Source organism: Macaca fascicularis, chromosome 4 (genome assembly GCF_037993035.2).
Source record: "Macaca fascicularis isolate 582-1 chromosome 4, T2T-MFA8v1.1".
Classification (NCBI taxonomy): domain Eukaryota; kingdom Metazoa; phylum Chordata; class Mammalia; order Primates; family Cercopithecidae; genus Macaca; species Macaca fascicularis.
The window spans coordinates 46,949,593-46,963,942 of NC_088378.1; the positions used below are offsets into that span (position 1 = coordinate 46,949,593).

Sequence of the window (14,350 nt, forward strand, 5' to 3'; positions counted from 1 at the left end):
TTATAAGACTAACAGTTATGTACTGAGAATCAGAAATTGTCTCTGTGCTGATAAAAACAGGGAACACAAGCTATCAAATTTCTATGCATAATTAATGCAACTGTGGATGGAGGCGCCCACCTGGGAATGTGTGGGTCTCTACATTATTTATAATCTTGAAACTGACCAAGAGCACATGTTTTCTTCCCAGCTGCTGCCTTGCTTCTCTAATACCACTGCATGTGCAGGATTTCAATGCTGGTATAAATATTATCTAGATCACATAACATTTCCAACATGAAGAAATAGCTATCCAGACAATTCGTAGCCACTTCCTTTGGAGACAACTGGCCCGGACCTAGGTCTATTGCTCTTAATTAAGTCATAAAAGGAGCCTCACAGTCTCACATACATCCTTTGATCACTTACTTGAGGGAGAAAATACATTTTGTGGAATCATATTTTCACAAACAAACCATCTTTATTGTTGATGAAGGCTATTTATAAAATAGCACTCAGAAATCTAAGTAGCCATAGAGAAGTATTTTTCCTCTCAAAAAAATCAGACTTGTACCTTTCGTTTTGAAGGCAAAGTTACATAACTTGCATACATAAGGCCGAACATCAGTATGGGTACGGATGTGTTTTTTGAGCATGCTTGGCTTCTTACAGCGAATACCACATTCTTCACAAATGTACTTTCCACGGCCACGTCCTCTGACATATACATAATCTTCATTTGATTTGTACCTGTGTTAAAAAGGGGGAATCCAGTGGTTTTCAAATATTCTTAGCATGCTATATCTTAAAGCAAAAGCTAATTATTTGCATGGCAAAGTTTTATGCGGGTCTTTTGCAGACAATTATTCAACTCTACGTCTATGAAGCTTGTGAAATTTATGCAGTAAATGCCTGAAAGAACTAGATAATAGATTTGGCACTGTAAACAAAATGTAATGCTACATGGAATTCAAAATGGAATTGGCTCCACTATTACATGTGAATTTATAGAGTTGGCAAATAGATGTTCAAATTGACTTATGTAAACCTCAAAGAGTTGCAGACCTTTGGATTCGATTCTAGTATGGCCTCCAATCAAGGGACATACAAAAAGCATACCAACATATTCATCATGTAGCTTTTGTTAACATTACATCATCTAAGATGTGCATGTACGAACATACAACCCTCTAAATTTGCTAAATTAAGTATAACTGATAATAGAATTCTTCATTGCAAATTCCTACTCTATTTTTACAATCCTGGCACGAGAGTGCCTCAGAAATTTCTAGTTTACACAGGGTTAGCTCAGCTCACCAACTGTTGTCTACAGATTTGATCTGCTCTTCCCGAAGACCATGAATCTGTAATAATGTGGAGTCTAAATTTCAACTAGCTTCTTCAAGGTAGTTACATAATGAAAACTAGAGATTCTATTTTTAATCAAATTTGCATTTGTTTCCAGAAGGGTTTCATAGAGATGTTTGAAAGGATATCTGAGGTCATCTTGCTTAATCAAATCAGCTAGAAAAATGGTCTTAGGTATTTTCTTTGATAATCGAGGGAAGAAATCTACCCAATGCTCAACCATGCCATTTTAGAATACAATAAAACATGATTTGTCACAGGATACAGTAGTATTATATGGACTAATTCAATGACTGCCATTATCTCTTAAGTCAAAGCTAAGGTTAGAATTTTGGGTCTAATGTTATTTTTGGAAAGACATTCCATTTGGGGAGTTCTTTTCATAACTTCCAAAGGTAAGCTGACATGCAAAATGCCATAATCCACTGTGGATTTAGTTAAAGGCATTAAATTTACAGTTTTTTTACATTCTAAGAGCATTGCAAACTTCCTCATTTTATCCTAGCTAATCCACAAACAGGAATAAAAGCAAGTTTAACTTCAGTCAACCAAACTATTGAAATAATTTTAAGAAAGGAAATCCATCCACATATTTAAACAGCAACTCTGTTATGGATTCACATCTAATCTTAACGTTATCTACTTTTTGGTCAGTACCAATACAGATGAGAATTAAGCAGAAACTGTTCAAAACTATGAATAATCCATTTTGCATGTCTTTGGTTCCTTTAAATTTTCCCCCTTTCACCAGGAATTTTGACTTCTACTTGTTCTTCAAAATTATTTTGAATTTTATCTTTGTCTTTTGTAATAAAGTAGAAAAAAACCCTAAAGATGCAAATATCTTTCAGCTTTAAATTTCACTATTCTCTGCCCCTAACTAGATGAAATTGCTTAAGAGATATAGACCAAAACAAATACTTTTGTACAAAGCTAATTTTCTTCAGGGAAGGATAATTCAAGCTTACTATAGCCCACCATCATAGTGATGGGAAATGCATTTTATCATCAAGCACTATAATTTTATTTTCAATGTCTTAGCTGATTAACTTGCTTCCAGAATGAAAATGCAGTAAAATTCTGTATAAAATATAATGATGTATTAGAAAAACCTGTGTAAGTAAAATATCATACAACAATTCTACAGGCCCATGAATCTACTTGATAATTGATGGATTTTGAAAAAAATTCAAAGTTATGTTTAACTAAATTATTAAATGTATTATTAAACCTATCAATTAGATAATATACACTTAAGATTTTGGTCAGTAATACTTTTTTTGGTTTTTTTTAAGCTATCACTTTGCAATTGCCAAAATAAGAGGAGGTAACATCAGGTTTGGAAAAAACACTTAGTCAACACTGGGCAGAAATTGGGCCACAGATTAAGAAGTAATGGGACATAGCCCCTAATGGGGCAATTAAAGGAGGAGGAAATGAAATATGGGCACAATCCTTTTGGATCACCAAAACACAGCAATAAAATGTTCACATAAGCTTTTTCACTTGTGTCCTTCGTTAGTGGAGATGGGCTCACCAAAGCATAGAGTAATTGTGGAGGTCTCGCTAATCTATTGGTGCAAGTGCACTGCTATGAAGGCTGCTGAATGTGAGAGGGTTGATTCAGTCACAGGGACCACTCAGTCTCTGAGGAAAGATAAAACCTATATTTCTCTCGTTTGTGTTAAAAGATGGGGGATGTCAAAAAAATATCGAGACAAGCTTCATGACTACGTACAATGGTGGTTTTAGTGGTGAAAATGCTAGACATCCAAAGAGGGCAAAACCTAAGGGGAGAACCAAATAGAATAATCCATCTCCAAACCAGTAATGCTAGGTGAAAAAAGGATATTTCATCTCACTGAACATTCCACACTTTTTATTTATTTATTTATTTATTTACTTATTTATTTATTTATTCATTCATTTATTTATTTATTTGAGATGGAGTTTCGCTTTGTCGCCCAGGCTGGAGTGCAGTGGCACAATCTCCGTTCACTGCAAGCTCTGCCTCCTGGGTTCACGCCATTCTCCTGCCTCAGCCTCCCAAGTAGCTGGGACTACAGGTGCCCACCACCATGCCCGGCTAATTTTCTTGTATTTTTAGTAGAGACGGGGTTTCACTGTGTTAGCCAGGATGGTCTCAATCTCCTGACCTCGTGATCCGCCCGCCTCGGCCTCCCAAAGTGCTGGGATTACAGGCGTGAGCCACCACGCCCAACCACATTCCACATTTTATAGTCAAACAAATAACATTATTATCCTCCAAATATAATTGGAATAAAGTCATGGCCATGAAAATATGTAAATAATAGATTTGTTGTAGAGATAAGGCTAATTACATCATAATCTCCAAAATGTGGTTAGCATGCTTCAAAATTTTTAAATTTTAAAAGCCTAAGTGTAGGGTTTTCCTTCTATATGACTGGATGAAAGATACATATCAAAATCTAAAACAAGATATTACACATGTGTAATTTTTCTTAACTTTACAAATAACAAAGTCTTTGAACCTTATTACTTGAGTTTCTATGACTCAGGACTCAAGATTTGAAAAGAAATTCCTAAATACAGAGAAAGCGTCATAGACCAGAGAAGACTGGGAAGGCAAGACAAGTGAGGGCAATGTGGTACCCTGACTTGGACCCTGGGGCAGAAAAGGATATTGATGGAACTGGTGAAATCCCATTAAAGCCTCCATTTTATATAATAAGAAAAATAAATGAAAAAATTAACTAGTTCTGAAGATTATACACAATTGTGCATGATCTGACTTTTGTAAGCATAGAATAAAAATATGTCCATCATTAAAACAAATACCTATAAAATGATCAAAGAATGAATAAACTTAGATGACATCAAGTGTCCCCAATTTAGTAGATTTCATAATAAATTAGAGGGGTGGAAATTTAAGGAAGAGGCTTGAATGATATCCATTAGGGACATTTTTATGAAAAGCAAGTCCCAAAAGCAAGGGCATGAACTTACGATCTGTTACCAGCCAGAGTTCAGAAATGTGAATAGAAAAGGAATTTACTTTCAGCTCCCAACCAGATTAGACAGTACTTTTTCCATGCAGACATTCTGGACCATTTACTCTGACCTATAACCGAACATTTTACATTTGCACTTATGTTTCCTTACCCTCCTTCAAATATTTTAATTCGGATTGGCTCAGTTTGTTTGGATACAATATCTTTATCTCCATGAATATCTCCTTTCCCTCTTTCCTTTAAGATATTTCCCACTAGTTTCCTTTCTAGTTTGCTGCCAAATAAAAAGGACGCATCAGGTTTCATCTGTAAGACAAGAAGAGAGAATCATTTCACATGCTTTCTCCAAGACACAGGAGCTCCTATGTCCCACGCTTCCATAATCTCTGAAAATGAGCCTAAATTCTGTACCAAAAGGCCAGGAACTAGTTATATAAACTAAGGGCCACTAGGGATAAAATCAGATAAGAATGACAGTTTCCACTGAATAGATTCAACATTCTGTTAGATATAATTATTTAAATATATATTTTATATATAAAATATATATACACATATGCACTCAGCACTCTGTGCAATGCTAATACTTAAAAAACATTCTATGTTTCGAAGTAGCAATGAAGACAATCTATATTAATTAAGGAAGTAGTCTCAAAAATTATTGAATGGTAACCGATATAAGTGAAAACATATTTTTAAATCCTGTATTTGCCTCCTTATTAATTTAGCAGAAATTTCAAAATGTCCCTTAATATTTTTATAATTTTGCATGGAAGGCATTGATGGTTCTTGTAGGAACAAACCAGCCAGCAACTTGGAAAAATAAGTTTTGAAGGATATAGATGTCTCGCCAATGAGAGTAAGCTCTGCAGCATTTGCAAAGCTCAGTCCTCCATCCTTGTCTTTCCTTTCAGCCTCCACTCCCTGCTCTATGGCCCACTTCACAATTCCCTGAATTCCTCACACCCAAAGAAAATTAGACCTGCTAGGTCACTCACAAAGGTCAGAAGGAAAATAACCCATGGGAATTAATCCCAGTGGTAGGATTTCATGGCACCCAAATTTTTACATTTTAAAAGCATAAATGTAGGCTTTTCCTTCTGAAAATACAGAAAGTGACACTTTCAGTATTTGGACCATGTCTGAGACCTCAGAACCCAGTGCAGTCAGTGGCTTCTTCCACTCCTGAGTAAGGCCAGACTTTCTGAGAACGCCCCCACACTGACCTTCATTTTCCTTGTATATTTTTTTTGGCCTTATATCCTTCACTATGTAGTCTGCTCAGCAATCAAATCCACAATACAGAGTTCTTCCTAAAACAATATTTGTTACCTGAGTAAACTGCTTCCAAGCACTTGATGATGTAAGCTTGCCGGTTCCAGGCCTATGCATAGCAGCCAGAGTATAAATTTCTGCAGTGATTTTTTGCTTGGACCTCAGCAGAGCCAGTGTGGTCTTGGTGTTCAATCCTGATGGGTTTGGGTTACAGGAACTAATGCACCATGAAGCATAAACTGAGGATTTGAAGGTGGCCTGTTGCACATAACTGGGTTTTGTATAATTCAAGAAGCACCAACTCACAGTAGTTGTTGTCCTCAGACTGGGAAACTGAAGAATCTGCTGGAAATCTGCCATGTCCGTGAGAAGAAGAGTTGAATCTGCCACGTTCCCACTGGGGGCAGAGGCCATGCGGACCAGCATGCCAACAGGCCGCTTGTGGCCCTTCCTTTCCTCTTCCGGCTGACCATCTCCCGCTGGTAATGAAGAACTCTGTGGGCTCATGCTCATGTCCGATGCCGTCTCATCGATATCTAATTCATCTGAAGATTCTTTGCTTTCAGAAGGCCCACTGGACTTCTGCCCCAGAAGTGGTGCCTGGGAACCAGAAAGCATCTCCTTGCTGGGCGGGAATGGCTCCCTGGAAGACGGGCTAACAGAAGGATAGTCTTGAGATGAGGAGGGTGACAGAGAGGAGAAGGAAGATGACCCTGACTGCAAGCCATCTTTTGGCTCAGAAGCACACCCTTGTCGAACCAGCTGGGGTTTCTGGGGGCGGGAGAGGTCCTTTTTGATGTCTGAGTTGTTGAGCTCCACAGCACTAAGCTCCTCCACAATCTGTCCATACATCTTTTCTTCTTTGACCCTTTTCTGCTGCTTGGTTTCCATGAAGAGCTCCAAGCTACTGGCTGGAGAAAGCATTCGCTTGCTACCTCCCAGGGTGGCCACGCTGTCAGAGGTGGAAGGTAAACACAAGGGGATTGAGGATTCTAAGCCGAGGGGTAAAGTCTGAGGTGCTTTCCAAATGGGGTACTTCTCCAAGCCAGCATGCTGCCCCAGCACCTGGGCAATGTTGAATCCTATCCCTTGCATGGCTGCGTTGGTGACCAGTGTCCTTTGGGTCATATTCTCATCGACTTTGCATATGACAATGGCAGGGCTATTCTGCCCAAGTATCTGAGAAATGCTTGTGTACATGACACTTCCATAAGATGGTACGTGTGTTTGGATCCGAACAGGAACCACTGTTCCCGGGAGGGACTGCAAAGGCCCAGCATTTGCCGAGGCAAAATCTTCTTGAAGAACCTGCTCGGAGGGCGTTTCGGTTGACTTGCTGCTCTGGTCTGATGGAAACTTTGGAAGAAGGTTCTTTGGGTGTAGCCCTGATGCTCCTGAATAACACGGGTAGGTCTGCTCTTTCGTGTGTGCATACTCAGCAGGTTTCTTTCCAGTGTTCCCTGCCACATGCTCTAAGGGATAGCTCGAATGGATTTCTGTCTGAAAAGAGGGCTTGCCATAGCTCTTCTGAGGGGGCTGAGCAAAGGGATGTGGGAAATGCGCCTGCCACCAGGGAGGCTGCTGAGCTGGTAAATGAACCATACAAACTGTAGGATATTGAAACTGAAACAAGGCATTCTGGATTGGAGAAAATGGAATTGTCTCTTGATGTGGAAATAAGTGTGGCTGTTCAGGTAAGTGTTTGCTTGTCATATAGGATGTTGGTTGGATCAAGGGATTTCTCAAAGATTCCTGACTGTCCATGTGCATGATCTGTGGTTGGGCCAGGTGCAGTGGCCCTGAGCTCAGCGGGGGACAAGGACCCACCACCTGCTTCCCTGGGTCCTCTTGCTGAAGAGGAGGCAGCACAGCAGGCGGGCCATGGTGCCACCCGGACCGGAGGCCAGCATGCAGGTGCTCCAGCTGCTCCTGCTTCACACTCTGATCCATGCCGGCCTCACCCTGGGCGATTTCTGGGGAGCCACTGAAGGAAGCTTGCCGCACCAGAAAGCATTTCTTCCTCTCCCTGGACGGTGATACCGTGGAGGCTGCCACTCCCGACACAGGAGCATGGGACAGATTCCCATAATCAAATGATTTGCTGCGAACTTCTGGGACTTCTGCTGGGTGAGGACAAGGCATCTGTTCTGATGAGCAGCGTCGCATCTCTTTCTGGTGGTGATGGCCTGGGACAGACAATGAGTATGAACCAGCAGGGACAGTCAGAAACTCTGAATGCTTCCCAAACTCATCCTGCTTAGGAAGTGCAGAAAGCTTACTGATTTCTTCTCTTTCAAAAGACATGGAGAAACTGGAGCTGTGAGACAAGTTGCTTTCTTGGCTGGGGCTGCGGGAGAGGCCTGTGCCTGTGGATTCAAAGCTGGACTCCCCTGAGGAGTGCTCCATATCGGCAAGTCGCAGACGCTTCTTTTTGGGTGGCAATTTCTCCGCGGGGAGCTGGGAAAGAGTCTCACTTCTCTGGGGCCACTGAAATTCTTCCACAGGCTTCTCTGGCTCTTTGCTCTGGGCTTCTTTCTCCTTCTCGGGTTTATCAGGCTCCTCGGTCACTCGAATCTCAGGAACCTGGATGTTGTGTTGCCGAACTAGCCTGGGCTGTGTGTGATAGGACGGCTGCTGCACCTGCTGAGATGGAGAGGGTTTCCCCCCACTTTCTGCACCATCCCCGGGTGGAGCCCACTCAGGACTCACTGGGGCTTCTGAAATCTCACTGTCACAAGTCTCTGAAGGGGAAGGGGCTTTATCCTGCGTGCAAGCCACAAGTTCGGCTGACTCAGATCTTTCAAATGAATTGGGTCGGCTCAGCGAGTTGGTGTGCTGAATCACAGAAATCACATTTCCAGGAGGTTTCCTGCCCCCTAGGTCTGACATCTTGTCCGAATCAATGGCTGAAGGTGACTCCTCTGACACAAGAGATGGACTTCCAGGCTGCAGTTGGGGCCGACATGGGTCAAAGCGTTCCGTGTGACCATGAGAAAGGTTTTCGTGTCCAGCCACGGCAAATCCACTCCTGACTCCTTCCTGCATCTGCAGTTTGGGGTCATAATCGGAAGCCATGATGCCCATGGGAGTGCTTACGATGCTGCTGCAGATCATGGGGGTGTCCTCTTCATCCCCTACGCTCTTCTCTTTCCGGCGTTTCCTGTTTTCACAGGTAGTTCCAAACATGCTTGGTACTCCCTGCAATGGCACCGCAGGATCCATGAAATATTCTCCACCATGTTTGAAAGAACTCAAGCAGGAAATGTCCCTGTAGCCTTGCTTTGGTGTTTCAGAGTCCTCCCACTTTTTATAGGGTTTCCGACAGACGTCATAGTCATACACAACCCTGTCCCCAGGAGACAATTTCTTTTCCTTCAGGGATGAACTGCTGACACCCTTCAACATCCTGCCATGGTGCTCGACCTCCACATGGCCCTCCTGTACTGAAGGCAGTTCAAATGCTGCTTGTCTTCTTAGCATGCGCTGAGGGGGTATGCCCACGGTCCCTGGATAGAATACATCGTCGGTACCAGTCATCCTTTCGTCAAATGAGTGACTTCCTCTCAAAGAAGGAGGAATAGTTAGATTAGTTGCTGAAGAAGTTGGCATTGAGTTGCTTCTAATAAGGGGTGAAGAGTCTACAGGAGCTTCTAAGAGAACCGGGTTACTGCCTTGGAAGTTTGCTGGATAAAGTTTTCCTTCATTCCTGATAGATGATGGAATAATCTGGGGTTGTCTAGACTCACTGTTGAACTTAGTGGATTTCAGCATGCTCGTTTGACTGGGGTCCACGTCTCCCTTGCTTGGGATCAGCTGTGAAACAGGATCTTCAAACATCTTGACATCTAACCTGGTGTTTACGTGAGGTAATGGTTCCATTATGCCCTTCCTACCCATTGCGGCACGCTCCTGACTTGTGGTTGTAACACTGAGTGCATTTCTCGGACTAAGCCGACAGTATTTTCCAAAGATGATTTCTTCATAAGACTTTGCATTTGTGTTGGGAGGGCTTATTTGCTGCTCAGCACTTTCTGAGCGAGAAAAGTAACCAGAATCAGTGCTTCCTTTACTGTGCGGGCTCAGAAGGTTGAGCGATGGCTCAGAATCTTGTCCTTTTTTCTCTGACAGTCTTAGTGCAAGTTTCTGTTTGACTGTGTGCGAATCATCAGCCTTAGTATTTAAAGATGGATTTGGTAGCATATCAGGGCCCATATACTGAGAGCTTTCATTAGGGAGAGGAATCCCACTTTTAGGAATAATCAAAATCGGCACCTTCATTGGACCTCCCAATGATTCTTCCAATGACCCATGATAGCCACCTCTGCTGGCAATGTCCAGTGGGATGGGTGGGCCAGGACTCATTTTGTCAGAAGCCTCGGCAAATAAAGAACTCTCCTCATCTGTGTCTGTACTCTGTTCACCATCTGAATGTATTTCTGCTTCTACATCAATAAAACCAGCCTCTAGGTCCAATTTAGATACCGCTGACTCTGTGAAAGGTACTAATCCTGCCTTAATTGCATGGGCATGTGACTTCCTGTGCTTGTACAAATTGCTCTTTGTCTTGAAAGAGAAACCACAAGGTATACATGGATATGGCCGCTCCCCAGTATGGGACCTGATGTGTTTTTTTAGTACGCTAGGTTTGGCACACGCTCTGCTGCAGTAAGGGCAAATGTACTTGCCAGGCTTTTTGGGTTTGTGCTCTTTCTTGTGAGCCTCTTCTGCCTGTTCGATACTTTTCTGGGAGTATTGGCTATAAGCAGGGTTCAGACTTGAAATCTTTTTTCTAGGATAACCACCACTGTGGCCATGTATAGGAAAAGGAAATAAGTCCTCGGAGGCAACGGATGGCAAAGGGCCAGGGAAAAGCCACGGAGGACCTTCGAGGCTCTGATGTGGCTTGGTGCTGTGCATGACCCCCTGTGGCAATGAGTGCTGAGGGAAAGAGAGTGAGTGTTGGCATGAGTAAGGACTCGGACGATGCGGTGGATATTGCTTCTCTGTGACTTGCTGCACCACTTCACTAGGGGAGGCCAGTTTCCCAGAACCAAACAGTTGTGCTGATGCTGTGTTTCCGATTTGCTCAGGCTCTATTTGTGGTTGCCGCTGTCCTTCTTGACTGCCAAAAGTGCTCATCTTAATAACAGCCGATTGTTCCTGTCTCCATCTACCTGATGCTTTATCAGTTTCTCCAGACCTTGAGGTAGCCTTTTGTCCTAGAGCTGTGTCCCCAGTGTCCATTTTGTTACACAAGGTCTTAAGTGCTAGTTCCCCTGAAAGCGGTGCAGACTCATGGAGTATCTCCAAAGCTGTGCTTCTTAAAGCTTGGTTGCTTCCATGTTCCAAGGGGTCTGCAAACTTGCTGATTGCTCCTTCTCTTTAGAACCTTCCACACGCACACCACAGTCGATGGGCATTAGATAGTAATGTCCTTGGACCAGGGCTATAACACAGTTCTCTCCATTGTAGAAATGTCCATCCAAAAGCTAAGTGCAAATCTATAAAGATTTCTTACGGCATTTGAAAATTTTCAACTAGGATGAAATTGGGATGATGAATAGTCTAGAAGAAATTTTGCCCATCAACTAGAGCAAAGCTCAATTGCCAGTTTCACTAAGATAAAATGACCTGAAGAAAAAGAAAATACAAAGAGATTGTCATAACAGTTCCAAATAAGAAACCAAAAAAAAAAAAAAAACCTAACTAACCAACCAGAAATCAGATAAATTTGAAATGCTTCTTACTCCAAGGAATTATTTTTATTGAGATTACATTAATTCCACAATTAAAATATATTAATTTCAAACTCAGCATTAAGTCATAAACGTAAGTCTCTTCCATGCTTGAATTTTGGTCACTCTTTTAAATATCTTTAACTTTAGAAAAATATCCTTGATGGATATTATCTACAAAAGTATAAGATTTTAGAAAGCCCCATTAAAAAAATTAGAGCTATTCCTAACCAAGTTTTATGATTTGTATGCCAAAGCGTATTACATATCTCTATATAGGGATATGTTTTATAGCTTAATACAAAAAATATGTGGCCAGGCATGGCAGCTCACTTCTGTAATTCCAGCACTTTGGGAGGCTGAGGCAGGTGGATCATGAGGTCAAGAGACCGAGACCATCCTGGCCAACATGGTGAAACCCCATCTCTCCTAAAAATACAAAAATTAGCTAGGTGTGGTGGCATGCACCTGTAGTCCCAGTTACTCGGGAAGCTAAGGGAGGGGAATCACTTGAACCCGGGAGGCGGAGGTTGCAGTGAGCCGACATCATGTCACTGCACTGCAGCCTGGCAACAGAGCGAGACTCCATCTCAAAAAAAAAAGCCATATATATGTTATACATTAATATAAAATATAAATATAACAGTATATATATAAGCATACATATATAAAATACATGTTTTATAAAATTCATAAAGTATTATATATTACTATAAAGTATAGCTTTATTTTACAGCTTAAAATCAGTGATTAGTAACATGACATCAAGGCTGTAAGAATCAGATGTCACAGAAATTTGGAAAAGATAAAAGGGTACATCTAAACAAAACAATTATAAAGTCTTCTTAATATGGAAAACAAAGCATATTTATAGGACAGTTTAAAAATGAAATGATTACCTGAACAGTTTAGAGCTCTCATGGGCATGATTGTCCTGATGCTTCCTGGATACAAAATAAATGCAGTTAGGAAAAATTGTTCCATTAAACCATACCATTGATACATACAAATACAAATTCCAATTTCCAGTTCATTATATAAAGGGTTCACAAAGCTATGTACCCTAAAACAAAAGCTAGAAACTGCTTCAGAAAGCATTACACCAGAAGAGTAAACCTTATATTGACACTGTGACTCAAAAATAACTCAGAGAAAATATTATAAAAACATCATGGTAATATTTTCTAAGATATACGATTATTACATATCAAACGTCTTAGTTATTTAAATGTAATCAGTCTAGTTCTAATTCCCTAGATACTAAAAGTTGAGAATAGTGGGAATTTTTTGTTTTGTTTTTTGAGACAGAGTCTCACTCTGGTGCCCAGGCTTGAGTACAGTGGTGGAATCACTGTTCATTGCAGCCTTGACCTCCCTGAGCTCAGGCGATCCTCCCACCTTAGGCTCCCAAGTAACTGGGATTAAAGGTGTACACCACTACACCCATCTAATTTTTGTATTTTTTGTAGAGATGAGGTCTTGCCATATTGCCCAGGCTGGTCTCAAACTCCTGGGCTCAAGCAATCTTGGTCTCCCAAAGTGTTAGGATTATAGGTGTGAGCCACCTCACCTGGCTGAAAATAGTGGGTTTTTTTGTTTAGTTTTTTTTTTTTTTTTTTTCTGATAGGTTTGAATGTTTATGTTTAAAAAGAATAAATTTCCTTTTTAGGAAATTTACATAATGGCAAAGTGAAGGAGTCCTCTAGATGAGGGCCTATGATTCAGGAAGACTTGACAACTAAGTAATCATTCAATTTTAAGTGAATACTCAACTTCCTTAAGGCAGTGTTCAATGAGGTACCCAGAGGATTCTGAGAACTTCAATGATAAACTGTATCAACTGTCATAAAACCTCAGATGTTTCCTTGATAGGCAATGTGTCAGTTTATCAAAATAAAAAAGATCATACACATTGACCTAGAAATTCCACTGCTGGAAATATATCCTTACAGGTGTCCTTGTACAAGTGCACACTAATATATGTACAAGAACTGCTTAAATAAATTATGGCTCAATTATAAAACTGAGGCATTTGAAAAAGTACAGCTATAAGTGCCAATATAGAAACTTGTTCAGAGAATAGTAACATTAAATGCAAGAAAAGCTTATTGCACCCTAGTATGAAGACACATTGTTAATTCTATGGGTGAAAAAGAGGAACAATTGATCAACAGAAAATTCCTGTGAGGATGCCAGACAGCATGGACACCAGCCTGATCAACATAGAGAAACTCCGTCTCTACTAAAAATACAAAAAATTAGCTGGGCGTGCTGGTGCATGCCTGTAATCCCAGCTACTTGGGAGGCTGAGGCAGGAGAATTGTTTGGACCCGGGAGGCAGAGGTTTCAGTGAGCCAAGATGGAGCCATTGCATTCCAGCCTGGGGAACAAGAGCAAAACTCCATCTCAAAAAAAAAAAAAAAAAAAGAGTGGAACCTGGGATTCAGAGGAAAAGCAAAGAAAGGATTTTTACTTTTCACCTCATGACTTTCAGTAAGTTTAATTTTTGTTTATTTTTCTTAACATGAGCATGTTTATCTTTTTAAATAAAACACTGGTTAATAATTTTTAAAAATGCTACCATGCAGACGTACTGCAGATTCCTAAAGCAAAACTCAAATAGTAGTCTTACTTTCATGGGCAATTTTCTCCCTAACATAGAATTTGACTGTGATGATGATGATGAGAGAAGTTGGACTTTGAAAGGGGAAAAGCACCTGGAAATTCCCACAGGAACAGTAAGTCTTTGGGTGAGAAATCAGTAGCCCCCAGATATTTGTAGTAAGACATCTGTACTCAAAGATTCCTTCTCTTAATGGCCATGAAGCCTAAGAGATTTGTCAAGCAGCAGTCAAAAAAACTAAACAAAGATATTAATTTCAGTTTGCTAAAAAGTTTTGCTGTTGGATTTAATTTTTTGCTGCGTAATAATTTTCTGTAGCATCCCTCTATAGAAAATGAGGCAAAAACTGAAGCCGAAGTGATGGCCTCATAATATTC

The 14,350-nt window shown here is 40.8% G+C and overlaps 1 protein-coding gene across 19 annotated transcripts in view; it reads right to left on the reverse strand.

Annotated features, from left to right (window-relative positions):
• HIVEP2 (HIVEP zinc finger 2) overlaps positions 1–14,350 on the reverse strand; it is a 196,659-nt gene that overhangs the window by 12,696 nt on the left and 169,613 nt on the right. For all 19 annotated transcript variants that reach the window (XM_065543468.2, XM_065543478.2, XM_065543470.2 and 16 more), the window contains 4 exons: positions 12,250–12,294; positions 5,673–11,246; positions 4,492–4,646; positions 554–729 (listed from right to left, as the gene is read on the reverse strand). In XM_065543468.2, coding sequence (XP_065399540.1) covers positions 554–729; positions 4,492–4,646; positions 5,673–10,859 — 5,518 coding nt within the window. In that variant the 5' untranslated portion in view covers positions 10,860–11,246; positions 12,250–12,294. The remainder of the gene's footprint in view (positions 1–553; positions 730–4,491; positions 4,647–5,672; positions 11,247–12,249; positions 12,295–14,350) is intronic.